The sequence below is a fragment of the Polyodon spathula genome, chromosome 8, assembly GCF_017654505.1.
Source record: "Polyodon spathula isolate WHYD16114869_AA chromosome 8, ASM1765450v1, whole genome shotgun sequence".
NCBI classification, from domain to species: domain Eukaryota; kingdom Metazoa; phylum Chordata; class Actinopteri; order Acipenseriformes; family Polyodontidae; genus Polyodon; species Polyodon spathula.
Genome location: NC_054541.1, coordinates 31,529,753 through 31,545,817, shown reverse-complemented (window position 1 = coordinate 31,545,817; position 16,065 = coordinate 31,529,753). Strand labels below are relative to the sequence as shown.

Genomic DNA, 16,065 nt, shown 5'->3' with positions numbered 1-16,065 from the left:
TATACTCTCCCTTCACATGTATGAGTTGAATAAATAAGATAACACAGTAATCATATGCAAGAAGTTTTATTGATTTCAATAATTTCAAGTAAACAGAGGTGCCCCAATAATACCATCAACAGAAAGAGTTTCATTGTAATTTAACTTCAACAGCTTGTTAGTGGAAATACAATAAGAGAAATGTATTGAACTGGAAATTATTTCCCAGGACAGTCCTCACAGTTACAGCTTGTTACATAAGTGTACTTAAAACGTCTGGTATTAGATCCAGAGCAGGCCAAAGTTGCGATTCTTTTTTCCTCAGTCTTTGGCTGGCAACACTTGCAAATTGTCATCATAGAACCGGAACTGGAATCTGTGTTTAAAAAGAAGCTAAAAAAAAAATAAAAACCCAAGTGAGTATCAGTGTTTGCACCGTATACATTAAATATGTTTGATTAATACACAAGCAGTTTTTGGTCAGCTATTTCAGGAAATACTGAAGGTATACAGTACATTGGTGAGGCCTGCCAGTTGTATGCTATGAATACCTGCATTAAAAAGTAGCATTGTGAAGGTCCTGAAATAAAATGCATCATAATGCAGATCTTAATTGCAGTCCTATCAAATTTAAATTACCATATGAATAGTGGATAGAGACCACAATGAAATTAAGAAATATAGAATCACAACTTTGTGTTAATAGTCCACACACACCTGGCCATGTAATGCAGCAGGGAAGACAAGTTTCTATTTAGTAGTACTGTAAATTGCATTGTTTAAGGTTATGAGACAAGACTACAATTACAGATGATGATCTTCACAGAAAAAGATGCATTAAACAGCTCAGAAAAAAGTATTCAAATATAAGCAAAACATTTAAATGAGCACCCACACAACTAAAAATGCCATCTATAAGCAAACCTAATGTGATTTATTATGACGCAATGAATACGGTGAAAGTTATGAGACAATTTTGAATGTATTAATTATGTAGGAGCTTTGAATACATTCTGACAAAGAAGCTTGAACACTCTTGTTTTTGCAGTGTGATAATTTACATACCTTGATCCAGATTGGCACTGGCCTTCACATTCGGTCACTGTCACAACTGCTGAACAATCTTCTATCTGTATAGTTTTATTAGAGGTCTTCGGTACACATGATCCTTTACCTAAAACAAGAAAATTTAATTTGTAAAATTTTGGGGTACAAACCTCTGAATTGACTTTCCTAAATATATGTTTAAAGTAGTAACAAATTGCTTTATATTACATTATATCAAAAAGATACATGTTTTTTTTTTTTTTTTTTTTTTCAGTGAGACTGTAACTCAAGGTTTCAAAACACTGTCAATCACAGGAAGGATACCTGCAGTAAGACAATGAGCAATTGAACACAGAGCCCTGCTAAGCACAGCTGTTGAATATGTCTTCTTGAGGCTTCTGTGGAGGATATGAGCATGTGCTTGAACTGTACTCTAGCAAGCTTACAGAACAATAGCATAATACTGACATGACTGGGAACAAAGGTCCAACATGTTAGCACAAGAACAGGAACCTCTAATTGTGAGCATGCTTCAAGTATTGATCTTGAAGAATATTGTAAGGGTGTGTCAGCAGATAAGACTTGGCTATTTTGTACACTGATGATGTTCACTTTGGGAATCACAGACAGTTCACATAGTCTCCTCTGGTCTTTAGCTACTGACTATCACTCCTTTTTTCTTTATTGTTATGGTGTAATGTGTGGGCTGTTTAAACTTACATGTGAAGCAGCACTTGTTGTCATCCCAAACTTTTTGGCTCTAAAGATTGAACACAAAACACGATTCATAAGGAATTATTAAAGCAATGTTATAAAAACTATACAAACAGAGAAGTTAAATTAGTAAATAGTGTTCATTTTCTTTCAAATCCTCTCGGCACTGTCTGTATTAAACTAAATCTATATTTCATATTTTATGCTTTCAAAATTAGATTTTCTACAACTACAGAATACATACATCAGGGCAGTTTTGTAGTGGGCACACTTGAATCTTCTCGTTAATGCCACTCTTGTTACAGCTGTAAGAATGGCATGGCTTTTTTGCGTCATGCCATTGATCTCCAATCTATATGAAGGAATCCAAACATAAACAACTTAGTACTGAAAATGTGATTTTATCAATGCGTCATTTTAGTGGCCCAATTCACAAAGCTTTAACTGCCTAGAAAAGTTACACGGTATGCATAAAAGTTAAAACTGTATTTAATCTATCTAGTTGTGTTCAGCATTTTCTCATATATAGTTGGCCATGAGTTCTGATATTCGCAAGAAAATTTGCTAAGGAATATCCATGCAAGAGCGACAATTTGTTAACCAGGATGCAATGAATAATTTAAGTGGGACATACATACTGTATTTTCTATTACAAACCAAGCACCTTCTTTCTTAATAAATGTGATAAAATAAAACATTTAATAAACAATCGATGGGAAAAAAATACCTTCTTAAAGACCCTTAGAAAAAGAGTATTACTCCAGTTCCAATTATCAGCCACATATCTTTCTTTGTAAGGACATTTAGTTTTTGGCAGTAGACCAAAAGTAAAACAAATTAGAAAAAATAAATAAAAGTGCATTGTTGTTTACCTGATATGTTTTCCCTCCATGCTGGCAGGTTGTATTGACTAGAAAACAAAACAATATGTTTGTTGTTTAAACAAATAAAGCCACAAAAAGGGAATTATTACTGTTATTAATATTACATTTGATTATGTTTCTTTTTTAAATATGTATCCGCATTCAATCCTTATTTTTGACCTAGATTCTACAGATTAAAACACTGAACTTAAACATTAAAGGGAAGTATGTCCATAACACATTAAATAAAAATATGTCTGAATCATAGTTGCCACTGCATAGCTCTTATTGTCATTATAAAGACATGCAGCTTATGTTTATGCTAATTAATTTATGCTAATTTTTGCTAATTAATGAATCACTTAGTATAAGGAATGCATAATAAACTTCATAATATTACTACAGTGACATAAAAATACATTGTGATTATCTGAGCCATTTTCTTATAAAAATGAAATAAAAAAAATATATTTTTTGCGTGACAGTGTATATACAGTATGTCTTTTTTCAATTTTAGATAGCATTGTATGATTTATTTAAGATGCTTTTACTATCTTCTTCTGACTGCTTTAAAATGGACCACTGTAATTTGAACCTCAGACCAAGGAGATGAAGTCAGTAACTACAACTCGAGTCAAAGAAGTCAACTCCAAAGGCTGCACAATAGAGATAACTTTCCATCTGCCCTTTTCTGCTACAAATACAAAATGAAGCCTAATGGGTTCAAAGATTCAAAGTACAAACCTTTCACAGGTTTCATTACTCAAAACTAGCCGATTAGCAATTACTGTATGTAATGTCAACTTTTTTGAACCTCATACATAGTTTGAAATACTTACCACAATGTGCAATTTCACAGGAATCAGTTGCATTGTTGACTACCAGAGTCTGATAATCCTCACAGGAGGGTATTATATGCTTTTCCTCAACACATTCTTCCATCAGTGTGCTTTTGCTACATGTGCAAATTTTGCAATTGTATTTCCATGTCTCTCCAATCTAAAAAGCAGCAATGTTGTAATCATTGTTTTTTTTAAATCCCTACATACCACAATAAAGTCAAAAACAAATACTGAAGTCAACCCTCCCAGTCAGTTTTACTACTCCTTTGTATTAGTGCTTGCACTATTAATATTTACCTGTACTAACCCTGTGGGCACAAAGTGACTAAACTAAACTAAAACATGTCTGATGCAAACTTACTGAGAACAAGAATTGTTTTTGTCAATTTTTATACTTTAACATTGTCAATATCACATTCCCAATCATGAAACCTCTTGAAATAACACCAGTACATTTAAATAAACCTTTAACTAAGTATTTAGACAGCAAGGAAGATGAGCATTACAGGTCAACCAGGGGTGCTTGTTCACTCTAGTCTGACTTGGCTCTAGATAGAAGATCTATTACGAACATCTATAATTGTAAATACTGACCGCTTTGTGCTCTCCATTTGGTCCTTTGCAGTCTACAAAAAGAAAGAAATTGTATTATTTTTTATTGCCCCACCCAACGTCAGTTTTATCTCACAGAAAATATGTTTTTTCATATTTGTGTTTGTCTAATGGCCACTGACCTACACATTTCAACAGAGCCAACAAGATTATTGTGAAATAAAACATATTCCAGGATAGAGCTAGAACCTAAATATCACTTACTTGTAGCTGTAGGGTAACTCTTTGTATAACCTGTGTGATACTTAAAAGACTGATAAGAGGAACCCCCATTTTCACGTTTGTGTCCATTATAGTGTTGCACTCGCAAGTGTCAATATTAGACAGCTTTGCTTTTCTGTTTAAAAGTTGCTGCTTGCATCAACATCATCATATCCCACCCATGTGCTTCTGGTTAATTTTACAGCACAAATCTTTTTATATATTTGTTTATTTATATAAATTGTTACTTAATGCTAATATTATGAGCCAAACAAGTCTTCATCATTCTGTATAATTTTAAATTTGTTTAAGTTTCACATCTGTGTTGGTTACCATTATTCCCCCATTACCCCTTAATTGTATGATTGTACCACAGAGAACTAGCTGGATCCAGAGATGTTCAAATCTTGAACAACAATAATCATTCACAATACCATACAGGTTAACATCTCCCTTAATGGAGGATGCACTTATTGACTCTGAACACATGCACAGTATATGATTACTTACAGGTGCAGTTTCGAATACACTTATCACTGCTTTTATCTGCACGAATTAACCCATCGGGGCAGAAGCATCCAGATGTCATTTCTTCCAAGTCGTTTCCAGATTTACGCTCTCTGAAGAAACATTTTTAAATGAATTAGGAAACTTTAAGAACACAAACTAACCAAATGTTCTCATTTAATTACTGAATCAGTTTCATTCAGTGCAGCATCTTGTTTAGTGCATTTAAGAAGGCTGACATTTACCTACTGGTAATTGTCCATACTGTAGACAGCACTTACTGTAGCACAGTGGTTACAAATGTTCAGGCTCATCCAATGAACATTTTATAACACAAAGCTATTGGATGCAGTGGATGCTTAGTTTTAAATAAAAGTGCACGTTTGGGAGGAAGTCTAAAAAAGAGTGTGCAATGTAAAAACACAAGGTGAAAGGCTGTTTATATTCTGTACATGTAACATACACAATGTCCAAAAGGTGGATAAATCATTAGAACAATATTGTATTCATGGGTTTGAGAAGCTTATACTTCAACATTGCATATCAATATACTGCTAACATGCCATCCTCCACTTTTAAGACACACTTGGTAATTTTGTGAATTGGTTAAGTAAATTTTGTTCCATGAATAAGTGAACATGCACTTCACCCCCAGGGTTGAGGAAAAACGTCAATAAAAAAATTTCAGACTTCAAGGTACAAAAGAATATTTACGAACTGGCGTAGGTTTTTTGGTCTATCTACTGTAAGCTTGTCTGGTTCCTAGTGGTGGACTGATTTCAAAGCTTTGTCAGAATGGGTCTTAAATGATCCACATGGTTCTTCCTCAACAACATGACTAGGTAACCCATTCCATACTCTCACCACTCTGTGTGAATTTAATAGTTGCTTCTTGTTAGTGTTGCAACTCTTTTGGTTAACTGGCACATACTGTAGTGAAAATACTGCAGACAGTATACAAATATGTTCATTGTTATCTGTTCCGTTGATTCTTTAAGCATGAAATACAACATCACAATTATACTTACCCTGCCTGGCAGTAATCATCCATCCCTTTGTGACATGCACCATAAACCAATCCTTCGGAGCAGTTTTGACCTGGAATATGAAACAAATGCTCTTTAAACATTACTTACTTTTATGTTAAACTTACATAAAACTAAATAAATTGTTTGATTTTATAAAATATTCCGGATTGACTGTGAAGGTCTTTCTTTACGCTCTATGACTTTGCACATTCATCGGTTGCTATAAATAATAGGAATTTAGGTAGTCTCTTAACTTCTAAAATACACAATAGGGTTCAGAATTATTGGTCTGGTTTGTGGTGCTGGAGGTGGGGCATTTGTTGACAATTGTTTTTTTTTTTTGGTTTTTTTTGCAACTTAAGACTGCTTACACCGTGTAACAATTTTTTTTTTTTTTTTGGTTCCTGGGTAGTAAGTGTTATTTCCTAATTGCTTATGCCTCAAAAGTATAGAAAATGGCCATTATTCCCCACAAACTTTGCTTTTGTGACCAGGACAGTGATATTTTGAAATGTACCTATTTTCCAGAACATTCCAAATAGATTCAGTGCTGAGTAAACTTGGAGTAACTTCTAGAACTTTCTAGAACTTTCCAGTAATATAAATAGTAGTATAAATACAGGGGCCTTAAACCCACCAGTTCAGTTTAGTTCCAGCTGCCTAAGTGGATACATATCTGCATTTTTCTGTGGCATTCCTGATGGGTCTCCAAGGCGGTTTTACCAAGTTTCCCTGCTATCTTTGCCTTTGGGACAGCAGGGACACCAAGGCGCACTACCACAAGCAGGACTGGCCACAGCGGACCAAGTTCTCTGTGGGGAGGAACAACGTCAAGTGGGAGCCACTGGTGGACCCCCGGAAGGTGCTGATGCCACCACTGCACATCAAATTGAGCCTTATGAAACAATTTGTCAGAGCGCTAGATAAGAAGTCGGCAGCCTTCAAGTACCTTCAAGACTTCTTCCCTAAGCTGTCTGAGGCAAAGGTCAAAGCCAGTGTCTTCGTCGGACCACAGACAAAGAAGATCCTGGAGTGCAATGAATTCCCCAAGAAGCTCACTAGTAAGGAGAAAGCGGCTTGGAACAGCTTTGTCGCAGTGGCTCACGGCTTCCTGGCCAATCACAAGGCCGAAAACTATGTGGAGCTGGTTGAGACTCTGGTGAAGAACTACGGCACAATGGGCTGTAGGATGTCCCTCAAAGTCCATATCCTTGATGCTCATCCTGATAAATTCAAGGAGAACATGGGAGCGTACTCGGAGGAGCAAGGCGAGCGCTTCCACCAGGATATACTGGACTTTGAACGCCGCTACCAAGGACAGTATAACGAGAACATGATGGGAGACTACATTTGGGGGCTGATTCGTGAAAGTGATTTACAGTATAATCGTAAATCTCGAAAAACTACTCACTTCTAAATCTTTTGTAGTCATTTTTGTATTACTTTAGCATAAATACATGTTAATTTGGATTCATATGTTGTTTTTTTCTGACTTTATGTGAACGAAAAGACACAAATTCGCCCGTTTTCTCATTGGAAATAGGTACATTTCAAAATATCACTGTCCTGGTCCCAAAAGCAAAGTTTGTGGGGAATAATAGTCACTTTCTATACTTTTGAGGCATAAGCAATTAGGAAATAACACTTATTACCCAGGAACAAAAATTGTGTTACATAGTGTTATCGTTGCCCCTTCAAATATATGCCAATAATCAAAAGAACAAAAAGAGCAGTGGTACTCAAAAACGTTATCCGTTTCTGGGAATGATGAACAACTATGACTGGGGTGTTTTATGATCTTTTAGCCCCAATGAGACCCTTGTTTATTACACTGCTTGGTAATTAGTAATATGACCCGAAAAAATACTAAAGTACTACCCCCCCCCCACAGAAATGTTGCCCATCTGCACCAATATAAAATGACTGGGTGGGATATTTCTTCTGCATTTTACACAGAACAAGGTTTCTGCAATGGTGACTGTCCAAAGAGACGTTACACTGCACGTTATACCTGTCTAAAATGTTGAAGAAAATTGTTTGAAACTCAAACACTTGGTCTTAGAGAACACAGAGTAAACAGAAATGCATATTACCGAGACATGGTTAATATATTAAAAATTAATTTTAATTTTAAAACAAAACTTACCACATATTCCATTTGTATGTTTAGTCCATTCAACACAGATATTATTTTCCATACAACGCTCTGCAGCTCGTGCTATACTTGAACAGTCCATTTTTGTATTGTTTAACATACAGTGATCATATTTGCAGGCTGCTTCATAGTCTGAAAGATTTACTTTTTTTCGACATTCGTCAAAAACACTGAAATAAGGAAGATATTAATTGACAAGGGACATAGAATATAGTGAAGGTAATGCAGAAACAATATGTGTACAGCAAACAGTTGTTGCTGCAATTATCACCTGGTTAATATTATTATACAAACAAAATATTCTTTACCAAAGAACAAGAAAATACAAAGACTGCATTGAAAACCTTTGCAGACATACAAATAATTAAACAATACTTAACAACTATCAGAGAGACTACACATTTATTAAATTCCCCTGGTGAAGCTCAGCCTAATCCAGGCCAATTGTATACAATGTGTCCGCAAGAAAGATGGTGAAAAGGTGAGGAATGCCAACCTAATTCTCCCAGCGCATTGCAGGTATCAAAGATAAATAATCTGTTTGTCTCACACTTTCCACTGATATGAGCAGAAGTTTCTAGAACAGAAGACCACGGTTCAGCATTAAACATATAGCTGTACTGTTTTAATTATTCTGATTTAACTACATTATAAAAAAAAAATGTATAGGTTGCTGTAAGATACAAGCTGCTTCCAGCCCACTCAAGGTCACTCATTGTCAGCTCTTACCTCTTGTGGAGTGGCTATATCAGCTTGTACCAAACACCACACTATAATATTCTATAGTCTAATATTCATGTCATTGGTTTGCATCCTTGGGGATCCAGATACACCTTAAACATGTAGGGCTGTTTTCCCATGACCATCTTCATGAGTGAAGCAGCCAGAGCACTCCATGATGCTCATGGAATATTCTACTTATATAGCAGATATAATGTGTGGAAAATAAATGTTTAAACCTAAATCTAAAATGTGGCAGAATTTGGAACAATGCACGTCCTTGGATTAGGATTTGAGAGATATTCGCTCAGAAGCATTACATGTGAAAAATGTATCTCTCTAATGCCTTAGACCTTTTTACACCATTAAACTGTTTGAGTGTGATTCCTTAGCTCACTGGAGCTTTTTGTTCCATGCAAAGTTGTGCTATGACATCCTATTTACACTGGAACCCAAGATATTATCGGAAATCCTGCATACACTGTTAAAATTAGTACAATGTTCAGACAATGTAACAACTCACTGTGAGGTTGTGCATGTGTTTTATTATTGAAATAAGTTTGCTATTCATTAAACTGTTCTAGACTATTGCTGACCTTGTACAAATCTTTTTTGCTTGTATGTTGTATTGGCTTGAACTTCTACTTCTAAAGTAAAGGTAAACAGAAGAACACAAAGTGCAACACTTCAAAAGAAACTTCCCATGACTGCTGTCCAAACAGAAGCGAGTTAGATGGTAGCAGTGCTAGATAAAATTGAACTTACGTACCTACTGCTGAGTAGCCAACATAAAGTTGTATTATTTATCGTTGGTTTTGAAGAGCATGGGGGTAGAGTGGGTGGGGTAGTACTGCAGGGCACATTTTTGGGGGCTGACTTGCAGTATGGTTTACTGGCGTCTTCGTATATCCAGTCATAAGCAGTCTTGTCACAGCAGGAATCAATTTCATTCCTCCCATCTTTACGGATACAGGATGTTCCACCACACACACCTTAATACAGGAGGGATAGACGTGATGTATATTTCATGGGATTAAATCATTTAATGAAGTGTTCACTGTTAACATCAATTTTACATACCACACTGTCCTTGTGTATTGTTCTCAAAAATACTCATTGGAATTCTGATATTGATTTCATTGTAACTTGCTAGGGATACCCTAGTTTGAATTGCAGGAATAAAGACTTTTACTGAAATCCCTGTTGACTCCAGCTGAATTCCATCATTTTCATAGGGAAAATTCACCTGTTTATTGTTGAACTTGGACTAAAAAAAGAAAAAAAGAATAATGTGAATGCTTAAAACTTTTTGTTCTTCATCTTCAGGAACAAAAAAGAAAAAAAGATATAATTATTACACAGATAATTATAAAGATACATAACGATTGTACAATTCTGCAGTAGAAAAAAAGTAAAGAAAAATAAGACCAAAAAAGATTACAAGTGAATCAAAGACACAAGAAAGGAGTAGTAAATACAGTGTGGTCAGCTGGCGATTTAAATAGAGTGGGGAGGGCTGTATAAAATCAGTAACTTTGAGCAATATCTACTGGCACGACAGATGGTAGGCCAGTGATAATGTTGCTAAAGTTAATAATATCAGGGATGTCACTGACACATGGTTAATCATTTTGTTTTTTTTAAATATTCAGGCATTACCAATCTTTGGGTTAGTGCCTTGTGCACTGTGATCAAAATTGGGCCCAAAGAGTAATGAACTTTAAATGCAAGTTTTCAATTACATGATATGATTAGAGGAAATTACATCAAAACAAAACATTAAATTGGCATTGGAAGCTGATTTTGCATCAATAGTTAAAGAAAAATTAAGGGAATTCACTAGCCTGTGCTGTATAATATGGGTTCAAATCCAGCTTAGGTTGCATCAGTCCACATGAAAAAACTACCACATTAGTAATAAAATTGATTCACTTACCACAATTTTATAATTCTCTATGCTGAGTGTCACCATGCTGTTTTTATATTTTAATATAAGGCCTCTGGCACAAGATGCTTTGTAACTTGGAATACAGTTATAATTGTCAACTGCAATTGAAAAATTATGTATTGGAGACTTTTCTTCAACAAGGGTATAGGTGCAGTTCTCCAAGAAGGTATATGTTGTCCCACTAAAGGTTTTGTAATGCGGATCTCCAAATACTTCACATTGACCTTAAAGACAAATAATAAAGAAAAGAGTCCTTTAAATGTGTTAATTATTCAGAAATTACACTAATCAAAACTGAAGGGTATAAAGTTCATACTCACAGTCACAGTCCCATTTTTTACAACAACCATCATCAACCAGTCTAGGCTCTACACCATTTTGACACGTAGGTTTAGACAGTATCAGACATTTACGACTTTCAATAATGACATTATTTATACATGTATAGTTGAAACAACCTACAGCCCAGTGGTCACCACACTTATATTTAATTCCACTGGCAGCAGCGCAATAACATGAGACAGGAGTTGATATTGTTGATGTTGCTGTTGGCTCTGTAAAACAAAAAGTGATTAATTGCTCTATTATCTTGAATTTTTTTTTCAGTTTTATGAAATATGAGCTTTAAATTTAAAAGCAAGCAATACACTGTTATAGATGTCATATGTTAATACTGCTAGCATTTCCTTAAATCTCATATGATTGAAGAAACGCCATTTAAATTTGTCATGAATCTTTCAGTAAGATAATTAGCTCAAATTATCAAGAAAAATGGAATCCCCTTCAAGTTCATGATCACCCTAACTCTATTAAGGTAGTGACAATCAGTGCTGACATAAACACTCCCAAAACATTTATTTGCGGGTGTCTCTAACACAACCTGTTGTGGTTTTGAAATGTGGACAGGGTGGTAGTTTGAGATAACCAAGTGTGTTCAGAACATCACTTTTATTAGAACCCTTGTCTACCGCTCGGTATGCATAATTAACATTGCTGTTAGGCACCAGGCAGTAGAGCCATCATAGAAGGGGAAGATGTCTTAAGTAAAGTTCTGAAGAAACGTGAATTAGATACTATACCTCGTGTTATTATTGTTGTTGTTCTTGTCAGTGTTGTAGTTTCCGGTGTTGTTGCTGTGGTTGTTGGTGTTCTGGTTTCCGGTGTTGTTGTTGTTGCTGTTGTTGTTGGTGTTGTGGTTTCAGATCTAGTTGTCATAGATATTTCAGTAGTTGTTGGAGTAATGGCAACACAACAAATTCTAATCTTATAATCATTACACAGACCATTATTTTGGTCTTTATTGTAACAAATTAAGCCTTTGTTTTTGTCACATGTCACTTTTTGCCTAGCAGAACCAGTTGTAGTAGATTGGCACTGAATATTTTCAATTCCATTAGTACATGTGGAGCTGTTTACTGGCTCATAATCCCCATCATTTTCTGAAGTTGGTTTCATCGTGTTACTCCATTCTGACCATGTCCCTGAACATAGAGGCTCTGTAAAGAAAACAAACACGTGCAGGGAGTTTTTACTGTGCTCTACTAGGTAAACTACAAAGCCAGTTTTGAGAAACTTAAAAAACAAAACATTATTTTAAAACAATTAAAAACTGTATCTGGATAACAACCTTTTCTAATTGTCATGAAACTTTGAAGTAACATTCTTAGCTAAAGTTATGAAGAAAGTTGGACTCCTCTTTAATTGCACATCTGGCTCTTTCGTACAGTGGTTGGGAAGTGTGTCGTTGCAAGTTCAGGATCAGCCACTGTCTGTTAAGGTAGTGACAATCAGTGCGGATATAAACACCCCCATAGCATGCATTCATGAGTCCCTCTCGAATAGACTGCTGTGGTTTTGAAATGTGGACGGGGGGCTAGCTTAAGACCACCAGACCAAAAGGTTAAAAAACTTTTACTAAATGGAAATAAGTATGCCAAAAACATACTGCACATCCCCTGCCACGGCTGTGAATTCAAAATTAGAGCTATTGATATGATGAAAACGTTGATGACCATGGCATATATAAACTTTATTACAGAATCGTATAAAACAAAAATTACGAATTCATTGTTTAATCACAATTTGATAAGCAATTCTCCAGATTAATGCAAAAATGTAAGTGTGACATACAGAGTGGTGGACGAATGGACATAAAGACAATCCATAAGTCTCCAGAACATGATATTATCAAAAACTTAGGCTAGTGTTAATACCAAGTATTTTGAAAATTGTACAAGCGGTTCTCCAAATATACGTAAAATCGACATGCAGGTGCACAGACGGACACCCCTGTATATTACCAGGATCTGATATTGTAAACTTAACCTAGATAATGATAATACCAAGTTTCATGACAACTGGATAAGCAGTTCTCAAAAAAAGGTGACATGCGACATACGTACGACCGCCCCACTATATACCACTCGCAGGAGATTTCATCCCAGACAGAAATAACAATTTAGTTTTCCTACTTAAGCTCACTATTGCCTCTTTTATTTCCTTTGTTTGTTTATGAATGTCGTAAAGTCCAAATGTGTCTCGTCTATGACAAATTGTCCCGTTGTTACTGGGGGTAAGAAAATACTTAAATATGAAAATAGTTCATGCATTTCTATAATCTTATGCACAATTTGAATTGCCCATTGTAAAATCGTGGAAATAAATAATCATTTTTGCAAATGTTTTTAGAACTTGACTTTCATTAGAACCCTTGTCTACGGCTCGGTATGCATAACTCCCATTGCTATCAGCTACCAGGCAGTAGGGCCATCATACAAGGGGAAGATCGCTTAAGTAAAATTCTGCAGAAACATGAATTAGATACTGTACCTGGTGTTATTATTGTTGTTGTTGGTGGTGGTGGTGTTGTGGTTTCCGGTGTTGTTGCTGTTGTTGGTGTTCTGGTTTCCGGTGTTGTTGTTACTGTTACTTGAGTAGTTGTTGGAGTAATGGCAACACAACAAATTCTAATCTTATAATCATTACACAGACCATTATTTTGGTCTTTATTATTACAAATTAAGCCTTTGTCTTTGTCACATGTCACTTTTTGCCTAGCAGAACCAGTTGTAGTAGATTGGCACTGAATATTTTCAATTCCATTAGTACATGTGGAGCTGTTTACTGGCTCATAATCCCCATCATTTTCTGAAGTTGGTTTCATCGTGTTACTCCATTCTGACCATGTCCCTGAACATAGAGGCTCTGTAAAGAAAACAAACACAACGAGGGAGTTTTTACTGTGCTCTGCTAGGTAAACTACAAAGCCAGTTTTGAGAAACTTAAAAAACAAAACATTATTTTAAAACAATTATAAACTGTATCTGGAGAACAACCTTTTCTAATTGTCATGAAACTTTGAAGTAACATTCTTAGCTAAAGTTATGAAGAAAGTCGGACTCCTCTTTAATTGCACATCTGGCACTTTCAAAAGTGGTTGGGAAGTGTGTCGTTGCAAGTTTAGGATCAGCCACTGTCTGTTAAGGTAGTGACAATCAGTGCGGACATAAACACCCCCATAGCATTCATTCTTGGGTCCCTCTCAAGACTGCTGTGGTTTTGAAATGTGGACGGGGGGGCTAGCTTGAGACCGCCAGACCAAAAGGTTAAAAAACTTTTACTAAATGGAAATAAGTATGCCAAAAACATACTGCACATCCCCTGCCACGGCTGTGAATTCAAAATTAGAGCTATTGATATGATGAAAACTAAATAAACTTTATTACAGAATAGTATAAAACAAAAATTACGAATTCATTGTTTAATCACAATTTGATAAGCAATTCTCCAGATTAATGCAAAAATGTAAGTGTGACATACAGACTGGTGGACGAATGGACATAAAGACAACCCATAAGTCTCCAGAACCTGATATTATCAAAAACTTAGGCTAGTGTTAATACCAAGTATTTTGATAATTGTACAAGCGGTTCTCCAAATATACGTAAAATCGACATGCAGGTGCACAGACGGACACCCCTGTATATTACCAAGATCTGATATTGTAAACTTAACCTAGATAATGATAATACCAAGTTTCATGACAACTGGATAAGCAGTTCTCAAAAAAAGGTGACATGCGACATACGTACGATCGCCCCACTATATACCACTCGCAGGAGATTTCATCCCAGACAGGAATAACAATTTAGTTTTCCTACTTAAGCTCACTATTGCATCTTTTTTTTTCCTTTGTTTGTTTATGAATGTCGTAAAGTCCAAATGTGTCTCGTCTATGACAAATTGTCCCGTTGTTACTGGGGGAAAGAAAATACTTAAATATGAAAATAGTTCATGTATTTCTATAATATTATGCACAATTTGAATTGCCCATTGTAAAATCGTGGAAATAAATAATCATTTTTGCAAATGTTTTTAGAACTTGACTTTCATTAGAACCCTTGTCTACGGCTCGGTATGCATAACTCCCATTGCTATCAGCCACCAGGCAGTAGGGCCATCATACAAGGGGAAGATCGCTTAAGTAAAATTCTGCAGAAACATGAATTAGATACTGTACCTGGTGTTATTATTGTTGTTGTTGGTGGTGGTGTTGTGGTTACCGGTGTTGTTGCTGTTGTTGGTGTTCTGGTTTCCGGTGTTGTTATTACTGTTACTTGAGTAGTTGTTGGAGTAATGGCAACACAACAAATTCTAATCTTATAATCATTACACAGACCATTATTTTGGTCTTTATTATAACAAATTAAGCCTTTGTTTTTGTCACATGTCACTTTTTGCCTCGCAGAACCAGTTGTAGTAGATTGGCACTGAATATTTTCAATTCCATTAGTACATGTGGAGCTGTTTACTGGCTCATAATCCCCATCATTTTCTGAAGTTGGTTTCATCCTGTTACTCCATTCTGACCATGTCCCTGAACATAGAGGCTCTGTAAAGAAAACAAACACGTGCAGGGAGTTTTTACTGTGCTCTACTAGGTAAACTACAAAGCCAGTTTTGAGAAACTTAAAAAACAAAACATTATTTTAAAACAATTATAAACTGTATCTGGATAACAACCTTTTCTAATTGTCATGAAACTTTGAAGTAACATTCTTAGCTAAAGTTATGAAGAAAGTCGGACTCCTCTTTAATTGCACATCTGGCTCTTTCAAAAGTGGTTGGGAAGTGTGTCGTTGCAAGTTCAGGATCAGCCACTGTCTGTTAAGGTAGTGACAATCAGTGCGGATATAAACACCCCCATAGCATGCATTCATGAGTCCCTCTCGAATAGACTGCTGTGGTTTTGAAATGTGGACGGGGGGCTAGCTTAAGACCACCAGACCAAAAGGTTAAAAAACTTTTACTAAATGGAACTAAGTATGCCAAAAACATACTGCACATCCCCTGCCACGGCTGTGAATTCAAAATTAGAGCTATTGATATGATGAAAACGTTGATGACCATGGCATATATAAACTTTATTACAGAATAGTATAAAACAAAA

At 35.7% G+C, this 16,065-nt stretch overlaps 1 protein-coding gene across 1 annotated transcript in view; it reads right to left on the bottom strand.

Moving 5' to 3' along the window:
- Nucleotides 1–50: 50 nt before the first annotated feature.
- The window catches only part of LOC121319770 (mucin-2-like), a 37,174-nt gene continuing 21,159 nt past the window's right edge, over nucleotides 51–16,065 (bottom strand). Inside the window, exons 15-31 of the mRNA XM_041257582.1 lie at nucleotides 15,136–15,507; nucleotides 13,446–13,820; nucleotides 11,696–12,112; nucleotides 10,937–11,170; nucleotides 10,605–10,840; nucleotides 9,749–9,935; nucleotides 9,438–9,660; nucleotides 7,940–8,118; nucleotides 5,794–5,863; nucleotides 4,769–4,878; nucleotides 4,040–4,071; nucleotides 3,443–3,602; nucleotides 2,613–2,650; nucleotides 1,985–2,092; nucleotides 1,747–1,786; nucleotides 1,045–1,153; nucleotides 51–372 (exon numbers count right to left, since the gene is read on the bottom strand). Of these exons, the coding sequence (XP_041113516.1) occupies nucleotides 198–372; nucleotides 1,045–1,153; nucleotides 1,747–1,786; nucleotides 1,985–2,092; nucleotides 2,613–2,650; nucleotides 3,443–3,602; nucleotides 4,040–4,071; nucleotides 4,769–4,878; nucleotides 5,794–5,863; nucleotides 7,940–8,118; nucleotides 9,438–9,660; nucleotides 9,749–9,935; nucleotides 10,605–10,840; nucleotides 10,937–11,170; nucleotides 11,696–12,112; nucleotides 13,446–13,820; nucleotides 15,136–15,507 (3,065 nt within the window). The 3' untranslated portion in view covers nucleotides 51–197. The remainder of the gene's footprint in view (nucleotides 373–1,044; nucleotides 1,154–1,746; nucleotides 1,787–1,984; nucleotides 2,093–2,612; nucleotides 2,651–3,442; nucleotides 3,603–4,039; nucleotides 4,072–4,768; nucleotides 4,879–5,793; nucleotides 5,864–7,939; nucleotides 8,119–9,437; nucleotides 9,661–9,748; nucleotides 9,936–10,604; nucleotides 10,841–10,936; nucleotides 11,171–11,695; nucleotides 12,113–13,445; nucleotides 13,821–15,135; nucleotides 15,508–16,065) is intronic.